This window comes from Coturnix japonica, chromosome 2 (genome assembly GCF_054131305.1).
Source record: "Coturnix japonica strain WE chromosome 2, WE-NBRP24, whole genome shotgun sequence".
Lineage (NCBI taxonomy): Eukaryota > Metazoa > Chordata > Aves > Galliformes > Phasianidae > Coturnix > Coturnix japonica.
The window spans coordinates 75261955-75283455 of record NC_140664.1 but is presented as its reverse complement, the minus strand read 5'-3'; the positions used below and the strand labels follow the sequence as shown (position 1 = coordinate 75283455).

The 21501-nt window shown below is 37.0% G+C and overlaps 1 protein-coding gene across 5 annotated transcripts in view; it reads left to right on the top strand.

Moving 5' to 3' along the window:
* CDYL (chromodomain Y like) overlaps positions 1–21501 on the top strand; it is a 100672-nt gene that overhangs the window by 38072 nt on the left and 41099 nt on the right. For all 5 annotated transcript variants that reach the window (XM_015854618.2, XM_015854623.2, XM_015854620.2 and 2 more), the window contains one exon: positions 7815–8481. In XM_015854618.2, the coding sequence (XP_015710104.1) occupies positions 7815–8481 (667 nt within the window). The remainder of the gene's footprint in view (positions 1–7814; positions 8482–21501) is intronic.

Sequence of the window (21501 nt, the reverse complement as noted above, 5' to 3'; positions counted from 1 at the left end):
TATTGGAAAGCTTGTCCTCCAAATGTGCCATGTGCAGGCCAAGTAAAAAGTAAATAATGAGCTGAAGATGATAAACTCCTTTTTTAATTACTTAAAAAAAGTACACATTGTAGGAACATCATAAAACTTACTTGTTGTTACAAATAAACATTAAAACCTTGCAGCTTGTAAGAATCTTTGCCAGGCAGAGTTACCAGTAATAGCTACTGTCTGTATATCTTTATGTGTATCCCATAACTCTGTTCCAAAAGACAGTGGAAAAGAGAGTGGAATCACAGAAGCCACAGTGGTATTAAATAAGAAACAAGAATTTGGGTTTATACCAAAAGCTGGGCAGATATGGAGAGACATGACACCTAAAACAGAGAAATGCCCGTTTCCTACTTTCCAAGGAAAACCAGATCATGTACTAATAAATCCCAGAGAGTAACAGCATAAGATCTAATAGACATCTGTACAGCATTGAGGCTGACTAATTAGAGGAAATTTTTTTTATCACCATCTTTTTGAGACAAGGTTAGATCAAGTACTGAGTGATGTCATGTTAACAGGCAGAGAGACTGGGAACTGTGCTCCTACAGCTCATTCATCTAGGAGATGTTGAAACAGGAAAGGAATACAGAGAAAGCCAGCAAGGAATGTTGATCTTAAATATGGCCTGGAACTGTTTAGTGTGTTTTTTGTGTTTGGAAACAAAAATGTGGTTGTAGTCTTGTATCCAGATGCTTGAATTGTGTCTTGTGGAAATAAACTTTTACTCCCTGTTTATCTGTAATCTTACATGTCAAGGGTGAGAGAAGTCTGGTAATATGAGTAAGATGTGTGAATGTTCTGTCTTCTCATATCCAGTGACTCCAAAGAAAGCTGTCTCTAGTCAACTTTATTTAATGTAAGCACCTCAGGACCTCCAAGAGGAAATAAATACTAAATAATACCAAGAAATAATAAATAAAACAAATAAAAGCCAAGCTACCAAGTAAGATTCTGAGAGCCTGCCTGAGGCCTGATGTGCCTTCTTACTGAAGTTTGTCAAGTGATCTACAACAGCAGGCTCCTCACTGTCCCTTCTACAAGTAGGAGGCTGCTGGAAAGCCTTATTTGATTCTGGTCTGTAAAAGTAGAATTAAGGATTTGATAAGTCAAATGCAGCATACTAAGTTCCCTCTTCAGCCGTCTTGTGCTTTTCTTTTTCTTGCTTTTCCTTGCTATAGCTCCTGTTGCAAAAGTTTACTTAGGCACGACAAATGTTTGCAGTCCATTTGTGCTGTGACACCTCTCAGTAAGACGCTATTTTTTAATATTTGTCAGTCATTTGCATTTGCAGAGTCTTTGTAATTGAGCGCTGTTGAAAGTTCTGCTTCTCCTGCTTTGGTAGCTTGTATCTGCTGCCTTGATATTTTATGATGAATGTTTCATCTGCTACTCTATGTTATTCTTCCAGATGCGTGACAGTATTTCTATTGGCATTTTCCTTTAAGTCAATTATAGTCAAGTTGTTGAAGCTCTTACTGTGAGATAGCTTGAATTTATTATTGTGTTTTCCCAAATTGTCACATCCCAAAACATGATCATCTTTAAGTGAATTTTCTGTTTTCAGAAAACTACCAATATACATTTCAGTTTTCTCCGTTCTTTTTTCTTTGGGACAGTACTGCTTATGCCAAGTTTGAGACCTGTGCTATTCATGTCTATGAATGGTATTTTTCAAGGGACCATTGAGGAGTTACTTATACAGTGATACTCTGTTTGTTGAATGTTATTGCGAGGCATGAAACTTCCTAATGTGCCATTTGAGGAATTTCCTGTGCAGCCCGGGTGTGGCATATGCCACTGCCATGATTCTCAAACCATTTACTTTGATAAGATTGTGGTAATGATTTTTGTCTATAGTCTGTGTAAAGGTTGTGGATGACTATCAGTATTCAGGTTAATGGTAAATTATGAGCTTGATCAGAATACATGCATTTTCATAGGCAACTTCATTAGAAATGTCTGCAGAACTAGAACTTTATGTGGACTAGAACTTTACTATTCCCTAAGGGTCTTAATTATCAATTGAGTGCTGCAAATAGCCGCAAAGTTAGCTCTTGCATGACTTGTGTCCAGGAATCCTAAAAGAATGAGCAGCCTTTCATCAAAATAAAGCTTGGAAGAGGGAAAAGTCACCATGTTTGTTTTAACACTGTTAGGTTTTAGAAATAGGGTTGAGAATACACAATTGTCTTTGTTAGGCTGTCAGTATGAAGGGACTGCTGGCATTTTTTTAGACATTTACCTGACTGCAGATAGTATGTACGAAACTTCACTGCACAGACTGCTTCCTCAGAGGGAGGTTGAGGCTATCAGGCCCTCAGTGCTGGTTTGGAAGCACAGTGGCTTCAGGCTGTGAAGTGATGGTTCAGTGTGAACTCTTCCTGCTGGTTCTGAGTGCCAGAAGGCACCCTGGTGGGCTGACTCTGTTAGCAGGCCTTGGGCTGTATCAGGCATCTGCTCAAAGCTATCATGGAAGTCACGCTAGAGCTCAATTGTCTACTGTAGCTGGCTGGACAAGAAGACAGTAGTCAGCCCACATCTAATCCATTTTTAGATGCTCATTTAAGTCTCATTTGTACACGGGACAATTTCTAGGTTAACAAAGTGATTGTTCACATGTAGTATGATTAGCTGTGCAAAACTGGTACTCGCTATATCTAGTTTCAGTCACTGAATTAGGGAATGTCTACATGAGAAATGTGGCTCAATAGGAGAAAATCAGTAGAGTGAAAGAGCTGGTGCTGTGGCCCTTACCCCAGTGCATTATGTTGTGCAGCAATTTTTCTTGGACTAGATTTAGTAGAGCTTCTTAGGATCAAATATCCATGCCACAACATGTGTTGAAACTGATCAGAGCTGTTTTGCTCTTGGCCCCTTATTCCCTTGGTGCTGAAGCATGTTCTGTGCATCAGAATCACCTTTTCTAGTTTATATTTCTCCCAAAAGAATCAACAGCACTTATATGAAAACTAGTCTGTGAACTGTTGCATAGTAAGTGGGAATGGTGGCAGGTGGAAAAAAGATTCGCTTCTCAGTTACACTGTTGCTCTGAACCAAACATAGCCTCAAGCTAAGAGAACAAGGTCTTCTGTATTTCACAGGCAACAGAGGGGATGAAGTCAAACGGATTCTATTCTGTTTACCTTTAAATTAATTTAGTCTGACACAAACGTGAGGACATAGAGAAACACCATGGGAATGGAAAATGAATTTATGATTAACATGGCAATGCTCCTTGAATATTTACTTGCCCACCTATGTGTTTATTTTGCTCACCTTGTCTTTTTCCCTCTATTGGAGGTGCTGTATCTTTACTTGAATCTTTTCAAATTGTCCATTAAATTAAATTGTTTTTAAAGATATGCATACACATGCATTTTCATTATGCCTTTCTCAGAGTTTTTAAATGTGCACAAATTGCAGTGTTTGGGTGGAAAACATCCTTTTGAATTTCATCTTTATTTTGACCTGAACTACAAAAACTTTTATCTTGGATTAAGAGTGCATAGAATCAACCAGGGTTTGACCACAAGGGTCACCATGTTCATTTGGTGCACATCCAATTTCTGAGTGTAGCAGAATGAAGAGGTTACTGCACCCGTCCTGCTCAAAGGTGTTTGTTGTCCCCTGCAGTCTTCTTAGATGTGTCAGAAATACCGCATAAGTGGCTGTTCTCCAAACCAGTTATTTCAGGATGCCTACATTAGCTCAGGTATTCTTAATATCTAAACCAGGTCACTTTGACAGAGCAACGTTAGGTAACAATTGCACAAGGAGTTATGTGGACAGATGGGGTGGAGTTGATGTCTATGAGCTTGGCAGAGGGAGGAGCAGTTGCAGATGGGCTGTAAATATGACCATTTTCACCTGGCACAGCTGTAGCCAGACAGGACTTTTTGATTGCAACCATATCTTATCTGTTCTGTTTTAAAGTGTAAATGCTGTTTATTTTGTTATTAAAAGCAGTTCAAACAGAAGTATTTCCTTCCTCAAAGAGAGAGAAAGCAAACACTAATTAAGTCTTACCACATTCATGGAAGTAATGGAAATTTACCATTTTGCAGATGGGAAGTCTCAACTATAACCGTTGTGTGTGATTATAATATGGATGCTGCAGTGTTGGATTATACCTCAGAGCATGGTGTTCATTTTCTGTCGATTTTTGTGCTGGCTGAGTTTCAAGTGTAGTTGATGAATACTTCAAGTGGATAAAGTGGGATACGTTAACTTTTGCCACCCAGATTGTTCTTCCCTTACAATCATTTTTTTTTTTTCTCTTTTAAATCATTTTCTTTCTTTCTTTCTTTCTTTCTTTCTTTCTTTCTTTCTTTCTTTCTTTCTTTCTTTCTTTCTTTCTTTCTTTCTTTCTTTCTTTCTTTCTTTCTTTCTTTCTTTCTTTCTTTCTTTCTTTCTTTCTTTCTTTCTTTCTTTCTTTCTTTCTTTCTTTCTTTCTTTCTTTCTTTCTTTCTTTCTTTCTTTCTTTCTTTCTTTCTTTTTTGATCCTTCCACAACACTTGAAAACTAGATTGTGCTGCCAGTATCCGCTGCTAAAGAACCTTTTAAGAACTAAAAATAAATCTCACCCTGTGGCAGAAGGCACTGGAGGCTGTAGAAATGGTAATTGGCAAGAAGTAGTTGTCACCAGCATTTCTGGTGTGATCTTGGCCTAGGATGCAGTCTTGTGCTTACCTGGTGCTTTGGGGCACTCTGCCAGTTTTTGGCTCTCAGAACTCACTCGTCATAGGATCAGGAAAGCACCAGCTCAGCTCCTCAGTAGCAACAGGGGATGAAAAAATACTGCCTGTTTTGATGTGGCTTATTTTATCTGTTTAGCTGTACCATCAAACTGAGCCGCAACTGAAGTGTTAGGAAGTAGGAATTTAGACTAAGGATGGACTTCTCTGCTGAGTTACATTCTTGTTCATTTTAATATTTGGGTGTAAGTTGTTAGTATATTTCAATGTATGAACTAGAAGTGTCTTGCATTATATTCCACATCATGTCACCACTGTATAATATGGTAGAAATGTATGACTTGGCCAAACTATTTTTCTGTAGCAAAAGAGGAAAAGTACAAGTTTATAGTCCCATTGTTGCTCTGAAATTGAATTCAAACATTCCTGTTCATTCCTGCATAACCCTATTTCACAACTCTGCGTACTTTGTGGAAACGTTCCAGTCTTCTCTTCCCGAACCTGGATGAGAAACATTTCTGTACCTGTTATTGTCAGCAGAAGTATTGAAGTAGAATATTCCTGAGCAGCTTTCCTAGTGGCTTGAAGGCAGTTTAATTAAGTGGAGCCAATTGAGAAAGTCCCTCAATAAAACTGTGAAAACATGTGATGAATTATGTATAACAGGTCAATTGCTATATAACAGGTCAATTGCTATATTTTGGGGGTTTTAAATAAAACAGACAGAAGAAAAATTAAACAGCGTCATAAAAATAAATAAAAAAACTTTAAAAGAGCATTATCAAAATGGGTTTTGTTGCAGATTTGGACAGTGCAGTGAAGTGTAACAGCTTTCTGTAAGCATTCCTGTTTGCTCTATAAAATACTGGGTTAGCAATGGATTTTTGCATCTCTTGTTCTAAGGTTCATCTGTTATCTCTGCAAGGTGTCTGGATTTTTTTGGGTGAGAAGAATGGCTTCCTGCTTTAAAAGGATGTGCCCTTAAAGGGTGGCCTTCCACTATGTAAAACTTTAGTAGAACTTTCTGCCCAGATTTCGATGCTGTTTGGATTGTCATGAGGATTTCCTGGCAGAAAATAAAAATACCTTGTCTGGTTGCAGAGATCTTTCTGCGAATCATATTTAGAAAATCTATTTCAATGGGTCATAAGAAAATTGAACAACAAGCAAGACCAACATGGTAACTTTTTTTTTTTTACAATATCATATAAGGTTTATGATTCATGAGTTTATTTACTAATTTAACATTTCTGACTTAGTACTTGAAGACTTTTTAACTCAGTGTCTACATAAAGGAAAGGAAAGGTGTATTTCTGCAGAGTGACTTTACTTATGGTATTGTTTGTGTTAAGAAGTACAGTTTAGTGGGAAAACAGTAGTTTCAATAGTGAGGTATTTTTTAAACCCAATAATCACAATAAAGTCAGTTTTAATATGTTTCAATGTTGGGACAATTTATATTGTGTTCCCTAAAACGTTTTGAATTGCCAACACTATGCAACTGAGGAACAAGGTAAAGGTGCAACCAGTCTGACAGTTTGTGTTTGTCTTTTTTTGTTGTTGTTTTGGTTCTTTTTAATACCAACACAAACAGAACTGTGTAACATCCTCTTGGCGGGACAGCATAGTACAACACTTGTGAGAAAAGTGTGAAGTTCCAGGAAGCACAGTTATTTTGCTTCTGAAATTGTAGTAATAGCAATCATTTAACTTCACTGTTGTAAACCATGCAGGTCAATATGATTACTTGCCACATAAAGAGTCAAAGCTGAGGTGTACTGTTAAGAGAGTCTGTTGTTGAGAGTGACATGATTCAGAAGTGACATATGTATCTGTATTTTGCCTCTGTCCTTCCAAATTATTCTGTAGATGCTTCATTCTAATGCAACTCCAGTAGATTTTGCTAGTCTTCAGAAGTTATCCTAGGTATGCGTGATTGTTGCTTGTATGCACGGTCTTTGCTCACAAGGTGCTGGACAGCCGGGTTAGGAGGTAAATTAATAAGTGCTAGTCTCATCACATACCTCTTCCCCCTCCTTTTTTTTTTTCTTTTTTTCTTTTTTCCTAATAACCAAAAGGGAGATCGAGTTTGGAAGAAAGCTGTGTAGGTTCCATAACTGAAACAAAGTAGGCTGGAGGATTTAACAGAAGCCTGGAGGGGAAAAAAAAAAAAAAAAGTTTAAAAAAAAAGTGGGGGGGAGAAAATCGACAAAATCCAGAGTCTAGCCTTACACTTGGATCTCCATTTCTATGAAAGAATTCCCTCTCTGTTGTGGCAGTAAGACTGACAGCAAATTTGGTGCAAGGCATGAGCCTCTGTCCCTGCAGCTGCTGCTCTCTGCCCTGTCTGCCTTACCCCAGTGCCTGAATTCCTCTACACCATGGCTCCCATGTGCAGTCGTAGCATGTGCATGCTTAATGCTGGTGACATAAATACCATCTCTATTTACAGATAAGTGAGGCATGGTAATTGGTTCAAGTATGTGTACTGAAGTCTCTGGCCAAAACAAGTTCTCTGTTTTCACAAAGTGAATAGCCTCTAAAAACTATTCCAAATTTGCCCCGACTTCTAATCTTATTATACTGTCCCTGGTAACTAAAGGATAACTTGCCATAAGTAAGATATTCTCACATAAGCTTTATGCTAAGTAAACAGGAAATAATACATTGATAAGTTTAGTAAGGTAAGCAAACTGTGTTTTTGCAGCATATTTAAGTGTGATCTCTTATATTCACGGTGTGAAATCCCAGTCACATTGATCTTGGTGTTAAAACTCATCAGGATCCAGTGCCAATGGTTAACAATATGCATCTTACTCAGGTTCCTATGCATGCAAAATTCATATTGAAGAACGACTTTGACATTTCAGAGCATCTTTTATTAGGTGGAAATAACAGTCTGAAGTATAAAGAGAGGCATTTCCAGTCAGCAGTGAAAGATTATATGCTATAGAGCTACAATAGAGAATTACAGGACTAAAGATCATTTTAAAATCTAGGTACAGTTCAGAAAATTATTTGCATGTGTGTTGCTCGATTGACTTTTCTGTCTGCCTGTGCCTAATGTTTAGTTTTCCTTTTTAACAGGTAGAGAGAATTGTTGACAAGAGGAAAAACAAGAAGGGAAAGACAGAGTATTTGGTGCGATGGAAAGGATATGACAGTGAAGACGACACCTGGGAGCCAGAACAGCACCTTGTTAATTGTGAGGAATATATACATGAATTTAACAGGCGTCACAATGAAAAGCAAAAGGAAAGCACATTAACTAGGACAAATAGGACCTCTCCAAATAACGCCAGAAAACAAATTTCTAGGTCTACCAATAGTTCTTTTTCAAAGACTTCCACTAAATCTTTAGTTATGAGTAAAGACCACGAGTCAAAAAATAACCAACTCTTTACTGCCACACAGAAGTTCCGGAAAAACAATTCACCATCTCTTTCTGGAAGGAAAAATATGGACCTTGCGAAATCAGGTATTAAAATCCTAGTGCCCAAAAGTCCAATTAAGAGCCGGACAGCAGTTGATGGCTTCCAAAATGAAAGCCCTGATAAAATGGACCACACAGAGCAGGATCAAGAAGACTCTGTAGCACCTGAAGTAGCAGCAGAAAAACCCGTGGGAGCTTTATTAGGACCTGGTGCAGAGCGTGCCAGGATGGGGAGCCGACCAAGGATACATCCATTAGTGCCACAATTGCCAGTGCCAGTAACAGCCACAATTGCATCAGCATTAACAATAAATGGAAAAGGTAAGTGTACAAGTCAATCATTCTTATGTAGATTTTTCATTTGACTGATCCATTTTGCAAATAATATGCAAACAGATTACTTGCTCTTGTTTCAGAAATGTTAAGTCTGGAGAACTTCACAGCTTTATTTTACATAACTGTATTACTACAAAGCCATTTCAAACTTTATTAGCCTTTGCTCTCTTCACAGAGATTTACTGGTATTTGTGTTTTCAGAACCACCATAAGATACATCTGTGTTTGCTTTGACATGCTTGGTTCATGTATTCAGTATACCATTTCCAGAGATAGCACCACTGCTTCTTGAAATAACATCAAAGACTAAAATGTGTTAAGAATATTAGAAATGTACATTGTGCAAATAGATGAATGATATGAGGAGGGATTTCTTACAATTTATCTATTTTACAATAAAAAAACTGGGAGAGTGATGTTGCTTAAAAACTGAAGTTGATGTTTCTTTCCAGTGAAAATTTGAGCCAGCTGTGGAGATACATACACCTTCTGCCTGGATTGAATTCTGTCATTGTTATGTTTTATCAATATTTTGTTGTTTATACCTAATTTTGTATTGAGAGTCCATTTAGATTTAACGCCTGACTTGGCAATATTTCGGTAGTTACAGTGCGAGTGAATTAAGCTACATTTTTAATACCGAAGAAATCCAAACTGCTTCTTTGGTTGGATGGGAGGAAGCTATTAATTCCCTTCACCCTGACGAGAGACTGGTTTAATATGGTCATCATTCTGATGCCCCAAACATTTGTTTCCCATGACAGACTCAACATGTTGTTGCTTGCTTCTGAAGCTAAGTTCTCAAGTGTGATGTTCTCCTCAGATAAAATTCAGAGAGTAAAATCTGCAGATGTTCTTTGGTTGATGACTTGCTTGAAAAATATGGTGAAGACTTTGTGAGAGGTTGAGTTGCTTGTCCCAATGTTGCTTGCATTCAGATTTTTATGAAAAAATCTCCCACGTGTCTGTAGTGGTCAAGAAGGAAGGAATGCTCTCCTGGAGCTGTGGTGTCAGGTCATGAACCAACCCCTTTTGCTGCAGATGAACTAGGTAACCATGGCAATGCACACATTAATGCCTCGAATATCCCTTCCTTTGCATGGGCTAAAGAGGAAATGTGTATCTCTGAGGATGTAAACAAAGCCGGAGGGGGGAAAAAGCAAGAGATGTCAGTGTGCAAGTTTCTTCTGCAGGTGAGATAGATAAGTGTTCACACATGTGATGGTTTCATGATAAATAATATGTGCTTTGGAGCACAGTGGAGTTGTTCCTATTGAAGTGATTGATTAGCACTGCCTTCAGCATCCTGGTTTTTGCCTGGAGGCATTCACAAAACCAAATAAACAAATAAAACAAAAAAACCAATCCCACACTACGCAACGGAAATAAAAAAGGACCTTCTTAAGTAGGTTAATAGCCTCCGAATTAAATCATTCCCACCAAACTTTCACTCTGGTAATGCTAGTGTAGCAAGGGCTTGTTACAGGGCACGAAATGGGATTTGAAAGTCCTGTACAGGAGTGATAGCGGCATGTAAAAGATTAGTGGAGGTGTATTAACCTATTTCACTGAGGTGTTGCAGTTCCCTTGTCACCACCTCCTTCATCTAATGCTGAAAGCTGTGCTTGCAATCACCAGAATACAAGATTTTCCTCCCACTGACATTTTCACAAGATCTTAAGGTGTGGACCAAAACAGGAGGAACCAAGGAGATAGTCATGATGCATGGCTGCCCAAAGATACATGGCACATTTCTGCTTTTTTCTGCTCCTGGTGAGCTATTAACTGAGGTTTTCCTTTTCTCACAACACTGCTTCCAACCTGAGCTGTTCAGCTTGCTTGGAAATGGAAGCAAATTTCCTAATTTGTTATGGTTTTGCAAATAGACTCCTCTACAACTTTTCTGGGGTACTGTCCAAACTGAGCAGTAAATCTCTGATTATAAGGCTTGGAAACAATGTCATGGAGGAATAATACCCAGATGTATTCAACATCTGTCTCTTTCCCTAGCATCTTAAAATTTCTGTGACAGAACTCTCTCTCATACAAGCCCGTGGTTCAACTCAGCTATTCTGCATTGGCAGATTGGACCTCCGTTCAGAAGGAAGCCAAGAACTAGCCTGGCCTTGGAGCTTAATAAGCTGACGCATTCTCCTTCTCTTCATTAAAGCTGCACTCTGCTCTTTGCTGGTTTTATTTTTAATGTCACTCTGCTATTCATTGAAATGTAATAAGTAGACACTCCTCTTCCTCCCCTGCACCGGTTTCCAGCTGTTCAGAATCCTGTTCTGTTCCTTACTCAGGACATTCCCTCTGTCCTAACTGGACGCCTCATCACATTTTCAGCACTGTCAACACCTTAGGAATCACTTCAGAATTGTTAATTGTGCAGAAACTTCCTCAAATCTGTACCCTCATCTCTAGCTCTTCATGCACACCAGATCTGGCATATTAATAATGCAAATGATAGATCTGGCGTTTGGAGCACTCTTTCCAAACTTCGCACCCCTTCCACGTACACCTTCTGTTAGTTTTAAGAGTTCTTACTGCCACGTGCTGTCAGGAAGATAAAAGCATATTTTGAGGAAAGTTTGTACTTGAGCCGATTCAGGAAATTTTTCTCAAAACATTTTTAGTGGGAAAAATCCGAATTAGTTAAAACAGAAATCATTAATTAGAAAACATAATTTTGAAGCATTCTAGGGAAATGCAAATTGCATTTCAAATCCATTTTAGACAGCTTTGATTGTCACAGCTGATTTAGGTGTTGATTTTCTGTGAGTAAAATTGGAAAAATAAACATTAAAAATGTTAATATGAAAAAGATGTTCATGATGCTGAAACTCTTCAAAAATTTGTCAGTTCTTTGTGTGTTTTTTCCCCAGCCTCTTTTTTTTTTTTTTTTTATAATTAGAAAAAACCTCAAACATTGTATGCATCGGAGAATCACAGTTTTATGACTGGAATTACACCGAAATATTGGTATTATTGTAGCATCTAGTCATGTTTTCAGATGACAAACTGTCATGGCAGTTCTTGTTCCTAAGAATGGTCTTAGAAAAGGCAACTAGCAAATATTTAGATACATACGTAGAAGTGCTGGGAGCGTAAAGTAATAGTTGAATTTGCTCTGGTACTTGGTGGTTTCAGCGTACCAAAATCTAGCAGCTGTCCAGACCATATGTTTTAAGAAAACACATCATTGTATTGAATATTTCTATTTTAAAAGAGGCTTGGCCTTGCAACAAAGTTGATGGAGTAATATTCAATATACTAGCATATATTGGTGGCATATATACAAAGCAGGACTTTGTCACTGAATTATCACTTATGTGGTTCCAGTTTTTCTAAAAATCCTGTTACTAAATGCTGATAGAAGTGATCTATAAATGGAGGGATGAAATAGAAAAAAAACATCACCAAAAACTTCGATGTTGTGTAAGAGATTTTAATGGTACCTACAAGCAAGCTGTATTACTCAAAAGCAGGTAGGACCTTGTATCTGATATGAGGTTCAAATACATTTGAGATTTTTGAAAGCGTATTTCTTTAATCAAAATTGAATAACTTTGAAAATCCACTGCAAATTTTTTAAACGTAGTTTGCTTATAGCTATTCTAGGAATTTCTCTTCGGTAGAATGCACAAGAAGTGAAACTATGAAGGGAATCTGTGAGCCACGCAAGACCAAAGTTGTTTTCAGTTTTAGGAAGAGTTAAAACACGGAACTGGTTTTTCAACTCCTGCAAAACTTGAGTAGAAATTAGGTGAATTACATTGCTTGGAAAATTCTAGCTTTCTTTCTGTACATTTCTGGGTCTCTCTATGGTCACCAAGACTTCTATTTGGCTAATGATGTCCAACATGTGGATGTAATTGAGAATAAATGGTACAAACAAGTTTTGTGTAGAAAGGCATGCAAACTTCTGGAAGCATAAAACAAGTGAGAAGCACCCACATAGCTGTATGTTATGTCACAATTAGAGCAATACAGGATGCTGTCCAGTGTGCATGAAAAGAAGAAATACAAGAAATGCATTGGATTATGTCGCTTTGCTAGATGAACAAGCACTGCTGTGTGTACGGTGGCATTAGCACCTCCCTCTTTGCACATGCTACTTCAGATGTGTCACTTGCATGAGCAATAGGCTGTCTGACAATAGAAAGATGACTGGAGTATATTGAACTGTGGGCAGCAAGGGTGTCTGCTGATTTTTCAGTTGAATGATGGTGCTGTTCTTGTCTTAAAACAATGGTACTGGCACCGAAAGAAAAGCCGGGCATCCTGAGAAAAATTATTGAGCTCACATTGTTTGTTACCCGTTCTCTCCATTATTCAAAACAGTTTGTGGAATTAAAACCTGCAGATTTGGAAGCCACTTTCAGTAACATGGAAAATAGTACTTATTATTTGCTTAAGATTTTGCTGTGTTGCAAAATCATTGGGCCAGGGTCAGGAGGCCCTTGGGGAGAGTATTGCAGCTGATGAAGGCGTGTAGGGTGTGAACCAGACTAATTGTCCTCATAGACCACAAGTGATGCATATAACCCATCTGTAAAGCAAGAGGAAAGTCGCAGAACTCACTCCTGTGGGAATTTTAGTGAACAGTACAAATAAAGGACAGTTGGGATGATGTGTTGCAGTTCTTCAGATTCCTGTTTAGCATTCTGAAAAGACAAGCAGCTCTGAGCACTCCTTTTATTTGTTTTTGTTATGTTTTGGTAGTAAAACATCATTCCAAAAAAAGCCTTGAGACAGGAACTTCCTTTTCCAGTATGTTTGTACATTGCACTTGGGTGGTGGTTTGATCTCTATGAAGTGATCTGGAAAGCAACCAAGCATTTTATTAGTGGAAACAAAAGCCAATTAAATGGGTTAAAGTCCTTTGTGAACCTGCCTAACTTTTGACATTACTGGTTAAACCGCATTGTTGAATGCAGCAGTGTGTAGTTTTGTATTTTTTCTATTGTGTCTGCATTTTGCAAATCGCTAATTCAGAGTAAAGCAGTTTTAATTTAATCAACCTTAGCTACCTTTGGGTTTTTTTCCTTAGAAGGTATATGTTGTTTAGAATTTACTTTTGAAGGTTTCTCATTATTACTTCTATTATGCACTATCTTGCATCAATTTTCCATCTGTTAAGTCATCTTCAATTTCTTTAGCTTCTCTCCTCTTAACTAAAATAATACTCTAAATTGTTAATTTGTATCTTTGTTTTTCTGCCATATCATACCTGCAAAAGCTTTAAGTATTGCGGTAGTCTGGATGGTGTGTATTATGTGGAAAATCAGTCTGTTATCCCATCCTTTCCTGGGTTTTGTACGTCACACACACACACACACACACACACACACTTCTGCAGTTTCTGGTACGTGGTATACATCATTGTGCTTTACATGATTCTCCAGGATGGAGAACTTATGTGAAAGTCTTTCGTCTTCAAGATATACTGGTTTATGTCAATAGATTACTGTAATGACAAAGTAGGATTTAATTACAAGGCTTGTTTGAGTCTTAAGGCTGTCTTCCAGAGTATATAAGGAGTAAGTATCTGGTTTCTCGCTTTTTCTGCCTTTTGCTGTGTTTCACTGCCTTGAACTCAGATGCTGGGGATTTGGATGCCAGGTTTGTCTGTTTGAACACTGTTGGTGTGGATTTCTGATACAGCTGAAAAACTACTTTGGAAAGAATGAACCCATTCCTTTTGGTTGCTTCCCTAACCCCAATTCCACTGTGGCCAAATGTTCCTTTCAAGGCATTTTTATTTTTATCAGTGTGACAGAGAGGGAAAAGGTATGTCCTTGGAGACATATACACACAAGGTTGCATGCAACTTGCCCCAGAAAAATGAGTTCCCCTTTAATGGGATCTCTGGATTTTATCTATCTGTATATATGAAAGAAATTTCTCAAGAAATACTCAATTTGGACATAGAATTTTGAACCTCTGTTTACAGAAAAAATTTCTGTTATCTTCACCAACATTTGTATTGCATCTTCAGGCCCAGTGATAAAGCCCCATGCTGTTAGCTGCACATTTCTACAGGCACTGCATCAATTTAGAATAACTGAGGATCCAGTCTCTGGGGTCTAAATCTCACGACTGCTCTGAGGGGGTCAATTATGATCAGCCATCACATATTCCTATTGTACTTGCATAAAGATCAAACAGAAGTGATTTCCCTGGACACATTTGTCATACCTGTCATGGTAACATTGGGAAAGAAGTGTTGTGTGAAGCAAAAGTTCTCTTTGTGAGGCTCATTTTCAACCTATTTTACTTAGATCTCTGCAGAGAAAACATGGTAAAGATCAGACTGAATATGTCGACAGAAGTGTTGAACTGGTTGTTCATTTTTTTTCTTTCCACATTGTCAAAGTTGTGCAACTTTAAAACAGCTTTTGATAATACAGCAGAAGTGGGAAGTGCAATCAGAAATACTCACACAGTGTTTTTTACAGTGTGTTTTACTTTGGCGTAGTAACCATCAATGCTTTTTTGTCCCATGCTGTTTCCACTTTTGAGTGGAAACATCTTTCTTAAGACTCTGAAGTGGATTGAATGTAACTTTCCTAAGAAAATTGTCAATGTGGATCTGTGTTCTGTTGACAAGAAGATTAATCTTAATACGTTGACAAAAAAATCCATAAAACCTGGACAAAAATAATCTTAGTATGGTTCATTATATACTTGAAAGGGGAGATGCTGAGAGTGCAGTTAAATTTTCTGCCAACAAAAGATCTCATAGGGAGGCTGTTATAGGTGGGGAAACATCACAGAATTAGTAAATGAGCTATAATTTTTTTTTTTCATTTAATCCTGGTAAAAGATAGAAAACTGATTTTAAAAAATGAATGCTTTTTTTAATATATTTATTTTCACTCTTTACTTGGATAAGAGATGACAGACTTGTACTGAACAGGTGACTGCAAATACACTTTGTTTTATTATCAAGACCTAATGAAATACCAAGATCCTATATTGCCTTGGGATATCTACTTCAGGTGCAAGTTGCCAAATTCAAACTGGGATCATCGTGATTCAGAACTAGTGCTGTGATTATTTCTACAATTCTTTTAAGTAACAGAAAATAAATATATAAGCAGTACATCTGTGCAACTGCAGTTTTTAAGATCAAGCATGAAGATGACTAGATGATCTTCTGTAGATACCGTTTATATCATAAGCACATTTAAGAATGCACACTCAAATTCCTTAAGCCAGAAGTCAACAATCAGTATATTCTGCTCTAGTTATTGTTTGCTTAATTTTGAAATATTAGGTTGTATATAAAGGAGATTTTAGTTTTTATTTGAGAAGTATTTATCATTTAAAATGCTTTAAAGCTTATTACATTTTAGATGATTTTAAGAAACAAAGGCAAATCATAAACACTCGTGCTTTGAACTAGACTATTCTGTGTTCGAATGTATCTGAAAACTGGAAAATTCTAAGATTTAACTGGAAAAAGAGACCATCTTTCTATTGTATTGAGTTCTTTGAACACACCTGAAGCAGTAGATAAAGAAGTACAGAATGTCATAAATTTTCTTTGAAAATATTCCTTGAATGAAACAACTAAAGGAAGTAAGCAGGTTTGTGTCGAAAGACTGCTGAGAAACCGGCTGGGAAGATAGAAAGTGGAGGAGGCTTAATGGCTCATTTCAGTTGTGTCAGAAGCTTAGCAGTAGGATGTCCCAAGGCTCTGTAATAGGATCTGTGCTTATATATATGTATTATTGATCTTAAAAAAAATAAAAAATGCAGTGGTCAGTGGAGGTACAAAAACTTGCAGAGAGGCACATAGTTATTAAGATAGAAGAAAACTGAAACTTCAGAGGGATATATCTAAAGCTAAAACAGAAGCTATGTGGTGGAACAGCAGGGGAATAACTTGGACTGATCATTTTCCTTGCTGGCTCCTAAACTGGTTTTGAAGGCTGGGTGTGGATAGGAGTGCCTAAAGACTGTGGAGGATGACTTTGAGAAGCTTGGCTTAATATTGAGCTAAAGAAATTCTCAAGGTTTCTTTGCCACACACATTTGTCACTGTGCTTAAGTATAACCAAGTATGAATAACAAGGATTTGCTGGTCTAGTGTCTTCCATGCATTAGCACTGCTGTCCCACAGATTGCTGTGTCATTTTGAAGATGAGCTCAAATGAGAGAGAGGAAGTGGAAAAACTGGCTAGCTGCCTTCTCAGGCAGTTCCACATGAGAACCTTCTGAGTAGACTTGCTATGTATATATGGTTGGCAAATCTAGGATAAGCTACTGATGAATACTGGTGCAGTAGGAACAAAAGGGTGTTAAAAAAAATTATACATCTGATGGGAATACTGAAAATATTGCATCTGATTATCTTAGAGAAGAATTAAATTAGAGATGTGATGAAATAATTACTGATGTTGGAAATTTTTGTTCTGGAATGAATTAATAAGACACACAGACGTCAAAATAAATTGAAAGATGTCACATCCAAAGTAGATAGATAATGCCTTTTGATGAAGTTTCCATTTAGTTCTGAGAACAGCTTAAAGGTAATGATCATGTGAAAGAATTATAGGCATTTGTAAGGATAGCGGTACTAAACTGTGTTTGTAGGAATGAACATTATAGTTCTAGAAAAATAAGTCCACTTGCTGTAGAAGGAAGGAAACTTTCTGTGACAGACCTGAAAATTGTAATGCAGGGAGTTTTATATCTTGTCCTGCATTGCTAGCTGTTATTAGGTACAGAATATTTCACTCAACTTTTATTTATGAAATTAATTTGTTCTGAACAAATACTGAGAGAATCTAATTTCCTCTTAGAATATTAGGGTAGGCATTAGGAGAGTAAAAAGAAGGTGGAACTCTGGTCTAGGATGTACTGAGGCCTTACTGTGAGGGACCTGCAACCCCTTGGAGTCTAGGACTAGATGCCTGTATGTCCCCACATAGTGATGTGGACTACATCTTTGGTTACAGAGAACTGACATTTTTCCCATAATGTAGACCTTTTTCTCACTTCTGTTCCACATTTGCCTCTTTTCAGCATCAACAACTGCACCCACTTCTTGAACCACACCAAATAAGTAGCTAATAGCTAATATCTGTTGGAAATTGAAAACAGTGTCCTGTTGCTAACATATTCCAGTGGACAAGCTGTGAATTGGGACACTACCCTTTCTCTACTCCAGATCCATATTCTTTCCAACTTATTAAAAACAAAGAAACAAACAAAAAAAACTCTTTTAAGAATTCCACCCATATTCATACCCATCCTTTAGAAAATGTTTAGAAAGCTGCATGAAATTATTTGGAAATAAATAATCCTTCCACTTCTGCAAAGTGTAGATGCTTTCAATAAACAGTACTGATTTACATTCATCCTTTTTGGTTTTGAAACAGCCGTCTCAGAAGACCCTCAAGTGTAAACAGATTTGTTGCACCGAGTTCTCCCCTAATCCTCATTTACCCCCTTTCCTCATTTTCTGGACAGATTTCAAAGTCAGTGGGCACTTTTTAGAAATATAGCAGTGAATTGAAACCAACCATAAATGTAAAGCTAATTCTTATTTTACCAGACATAAAATTGTACTGGCATGGATAATTTAAAATTAATTTTCAACATATGGAAGGAATATCCTGCTAGGATTTCTCTTAAAGTTGGTAATACCATAAAGATGTATGTGTGGTGATGCAGGAAAACACCTCAGGGAAACTTTTTCTCATGTGAGTGCAAGTAGGAAAACTGTGTAATGTGGTAATAATTGATATCTGAAATAATGTACTGTGTGTCTGTGATTCATTGTTTATTTTTGTTTCTGAGTACAAAGAATGACTGATGATTCTATGTTCTTTAGTTTGGAAAACCATCTATTTTTACTTTGTGCGAATGTGTAGGCAATTAGCTTGAAAACCTGTTTAAAATGCTCAGAAGTTTATACTAAGCACAAGTTACATCTTTGATTAGCATCACTGAGATAGTGAGGTGTTTTATTTCCTTCTTTCTTTATTTTGTATGTTGACGGTGCTTTAACTTTTGTCAGCTTTTGAGGTTCCTGCAGTCAGTCAGTTAAGTCGGGGAGTGTGTTGTTCTTTTTAAATATCCTTTCTAATCTCAAACAATATTAGAGCAACAATAAAAATAATAAAAATGGAAGAATTATATTTAATCATATTTCTTATGTCATGTTCTTGTAAGAAGTGGTATGTTTTCCATTAAAAAAAAAAAAAGTATTTTATAATACACTTAAAATAAGAGAATGGGCTTTTTGTAAATGATCCTGTAGTATAACACATTTTGAGCAGCCACTCCATTAGTAAGATCAATATGGCTCAAAATTCAGGATCTATTCTGGAATAAGTATTCTGAAATGAGTTATCTCAACTTGATTTATTTTCACTTGATGTTTCTACTTGATGTTTCTAAGATTCAGTAAAAATGCTTATTTCAAAGATTTTCTGTTCCTTTCTGGAATGCTAGATTCAACAACCTTTTAGATGCTGTAAAGTAAAAGAAAAAAAAGAACAACTATATTATGCTTAATGTGCTTTTAATGCAATGGATAAAATTATTCAAGCACAAGCACTTTTAAGACACATGGCAAATCAATGGTATGATTTTTGTCACAGTAATTTTTTCCCCCCAGCTGACAATTTAGATACTTCCAAGTCTATTAGCTTGACAGGAAAGCACTGGTGCTCTGGACCTCTGGAAATCAGACTTTGTTTGCATTTCCAAATACAGAGTCTTAGCTGGCATTAAAGGTTGAGCTTTAAGTCTTCTTCTAAAGTAATACAAGTTAAAACAAACATTATCCACAACTGTTCTTTATTGTTTGGCTTGCCTTAAAGCTTTGAAGAAGAAAGTGAACTTGATTCACTGAGAGCAAAAGGTATTTTGATCTGAATTCCTTTCTGTTCTGGTATGAAATTTTACTCTGGCATGGTGATCATCTTCAGGACACCATCATTCTTTCTTATAATGTGCCATAGTAAAAAGTTGTTTAGAAGAAGAAAAAAAAAAAAAAAAAAAAGTTGTGTAGATTTATTACATTTAAAAAAAAAAAAAAAGTTCTTAAAAGAAAAGTTTGGATTTAGTCAGTTCCCCATTCCCACCCCCCCCCCCCCCCCGCCGTTCTTTTAATATATTACTTTGCTTTCTATTTTTGAATTCCTGGTATACAGTCTGATATCTAATTAATTTATATCCTATTTGTTTTAGATTGACAGGTGCGATTTAGGCCTCAATGAAATTAATGAATCTCTCTAGATTCTTTGCAATTCAAGTATAATATTTGTTCAGTGCCTGTCTGAAGAAACTGTTACTGCATTATTGTGTATTATAAATTACAAATCCAGCAGAGTAATGTAATACAGATAGGCGATATATATATCCATATGTTCAGATTAAAGGCAGGGAGGGAAAATACTTAACAAAATATATTTCCTAATAAATCTTGGTAGAAGTCATTCAGTCTGTAGTTGACCTGGCAGTAGCATCTCTATACCTCTTCTGTAATTTTCTCTTGTATTTTAGTATTTAGCCAGGTTAATAATAAGGTTTGCTATGATCTTCCAACTTCATGATGAAATATTAGGATGTTTCATGTGGATTTCGTTGTTGTTTGAGGGGTGTGGGTACATTTACATATTAATCTGTGTTTCTATTATAAGGCTGCCCGTAGAGGTTGTGGGTGGCCTGGGCAGATTGAATGGGGACCTGGGCAATGTGATCTTGTACTTGGATCTAGTGATTGGCAACCCTGCCTGTGGCAGGGAAGTTGGGAGCTAATCCTTGAGGTCCCTTTCAACCCAAGTCATTCTATGATTCTATGATAAGTACATCAAATAATTTTTTCTGTGGACCTAAAATAACTCAAAGAAATCCATTATAGTGAGTCAGTTTTTGAATGATTTTTCTTTTTCTTTTTTCAATTTGACTACTTACTGCTCTCTCTACAACACTTCTACTCAATTGTGCCAATTTTTTTTTCCTAGCCTCTCACCAAAACATGTTGTAAGCCCAGCACATTTGCTAGGGAAGAGTGACTTGCACAAGGGCTGGTTTGGCAGTTCTCTTTCAGGATGGGGAGTCATAGAATTACAGAACAGCTTGGGCTGGAAGGTACCTCAAAGACCATCTAGTTCCAACCTCCTGCTTTCGGTAGGTTTGCCAACCCCTCAATTAGGCACCAGATAATGTTGCCCAAGGCCCCATCCAACCTGACCTTGAACACCTCCAGTGATGGCCCTTCAGAGGGCTGTTGGGGTCTTTGAATGGAAGCTTAGATACACCAGTATCCCAAGGAATCCTTGAAAGTCACGGAGGATTTTTGTTTCTTGCATTGTGATAGTTATGCAGTTATTGTATGTTTTTAAAGTGCTTGTGTATAAGCCGGTAACTACCTTGCTAAGTGTTCAGTATTCACAGATACTCCTGCAAGCCTGCTCTGATTGTATTATTGCTTTAGTTACAAGGAGAGAAACGTTTCTCAAGTGTCTGAGGTTAGTATATAAGTTGGTTTGTTTTTGGATTTATTTTTTTTTTTACATAAAGAATTTGGAGAAAACTGGAAATTGCGATGAGATCCTAGAAATGCTCTGCCCAGTACTTATCTTACTTCAGTTCAGTTAAATTTTAGTTTCACCTGTTTATATCAGTTATACCGTGAAGTAAAAGTTTTGTTTAAATCAACAAATTAAATGCTATACTACAGCAATGATAAATATACTATAAAAATGCTATGCTAAAGCACTGATAAAGTTTTTAACACTCAGGCATATAGTCATTTGTTTGAAATCATGTGTTTCCAGGTTACACAGTTTGCTTGGCAGCCTCCAGTAATTTCTGCAGACCTGTTGAGACCTTTTAGCATTCTGGATATATCAGGGAGGAGAAAAATAATGATGCAAGCTGATCTTCTCAAAGGCACTTTGAGTTGGATAAAATCACTCAAATAACAGTGGTCTCAGAATCTCAGATAACAGCGGCACATTTAAACAAAACCTAAATTTT